Source organism: Limulus polyphemus, unplaced genomic scaffold (assembly GCF_000517525.1).
Source record: "Limulus polyphemus unplaced genomic scaffold, Limulus_polyphemus-2.1.2 Scaffold3360, whole genome shotgun sequence".
In the NCBI taxonomy this organism is placed as follows: Eukaryota; Metazoa; Arthropoda; class Merostomata; order Xiphosura; family Limulidae; genus Limulus; species Limulus polyphemus.
In genome coordinates, this window is record NW_013668970.1 from 116,310 (window position 1) to 117,801 (window position 1,492).

The 1,492-nt window shown below is 33.6% G+C and overlaps 1 protein-coding gene across 1 annotated transcript in view; it reads left to right on the top strand.

Moving 5' to 3' along the window:
* The window catches only part of LOC106469216 (A disintegrin and metalloproteinase with thrombospondin motifs 20-like), a 113,302-nt gene that overhangs the window by 98,092 nt on the left and 13,718 nt on the right, over window positions 1-1,492 (top strand). Inside the window, exon 30 of the mRNA XM_022397666.1 lies at window positions 758-893. Within this exon, the coding sequence (XP_022253374.1) occupies window positions 758-893 (136 nt within the window). The remainder of the gene's footprint in view (window positions 1-757; window positions 894-1,492) is intronic.

Genomic DNA, 1,492 nt, shown 5'->3' on the forward strand with positions numbered 1-1,492 from the left:
GTTTATTAAAACTGGTTTATTTTTCTGAATATAGCTTTGCGATACACTTAATTTCAACAGTCACGCTATAATTCTCAACGTACGTGCTCAACTCCAACAATACTTAGTTCAATTACACATTCACTGACTGCAGTTCAATTACTCATTATTCCGTCACGTTGTGACCATCTTATATATACCAGGCTACCCCCAACCTAGTAGTCTCCCAATAATTCACGAAGGTTCGAGAGAAGGACGTGGCGTGATACTAGTCACGTGACCTCGCTGACGCAACAATATCGTTCCTAAATTTTAACTACTGGTGGTGTAATGTGAAGTCGATTTTAAAATTTTGTTTCCAGTGATGAGGTCAATATTAAAATTTTGTCTAGTGGTGTAATATGAAGTTGATTTTAAATTTTTTGTTTCTAGTGATTTGATACGAGATTTTTTTTTCCGTTAATGGCGTAATACGTTTTTTTTCTAATTTTTCTCTGTTATTGGTATAATATGAGGTCATCCCCAATATTTCGCTGCTAATTCTAGGGCATTCATATACTTAAGACTTTCATATTCAGATTTGACCTCTTTCTTTGCACAAACAATGTACAGATTGTGGATTGAACTAGGCTTACCGCTTGATCGAGAACCTTGCCCTCTATATTTACTAACCATGAATGTATACGTTAATTTAATAAGAAGTGCTGAAGAAATAATGTGCAACGCTGTTAAGCTGTGTATGATTGTAGGTTAAATATTACTGGGTGGTGAATTTCAGTGTCCGGTATCTTGTGGAGTGGGAAAACAAAGACGTCGAGTTCCGTGTCATAACCTGGAAGGTAAAAGAATCTCAAGAAAAAGATGTAACCACGCTTTGCGCCCGAAGAAGAAACGCAAGTGCACCATGAGACCGTGTAAGTTCGTGTCTGATTTTATTAAATAAGTATATTTATAGAAATTTCAAAGTAAAGGGAAAAAATTCTTTTCATCAAAGACACAAATAGTAATAACAAAGGAATATAAAAATTCATCAAGCATATGTTTTCAGAGTTAGAACAGCCCTTTTTCAGGACTTATCAGCCTTTATTCTTTATTTCTTAAATAAACGGTAGATGCCGCCACATGTAACAGTTTTTTATGATGTTCGTTTATAGAAACGGTCATTAGACGTCGCAACTTACAACAATACTTTGTTTTTTAACGCCCAATAACTCCCATGAAAACACGAAATAAAAATTAGATTCAATCGTTTTCTTTTATTGTTTTTATGCTTGAGTCAATTAAAAATACAAAATAAGAATTAGTGTCTTACCTTCATGGTTGGGGAAACTAAATACGCAAAATAATAAACTTGTGTCTCACTTTTATAGTTGGGGTAATTAGAAACACAAAATGGGGATTAAACTTGTGTGTTCTCTTGACATTTGGGTTAAATGGTGTAAGACTAGATCATTTTCTCAAAATTTCAACGAAGACTTAATACAGGCAATAAAAAAAAAAAAAAAGTATTTAG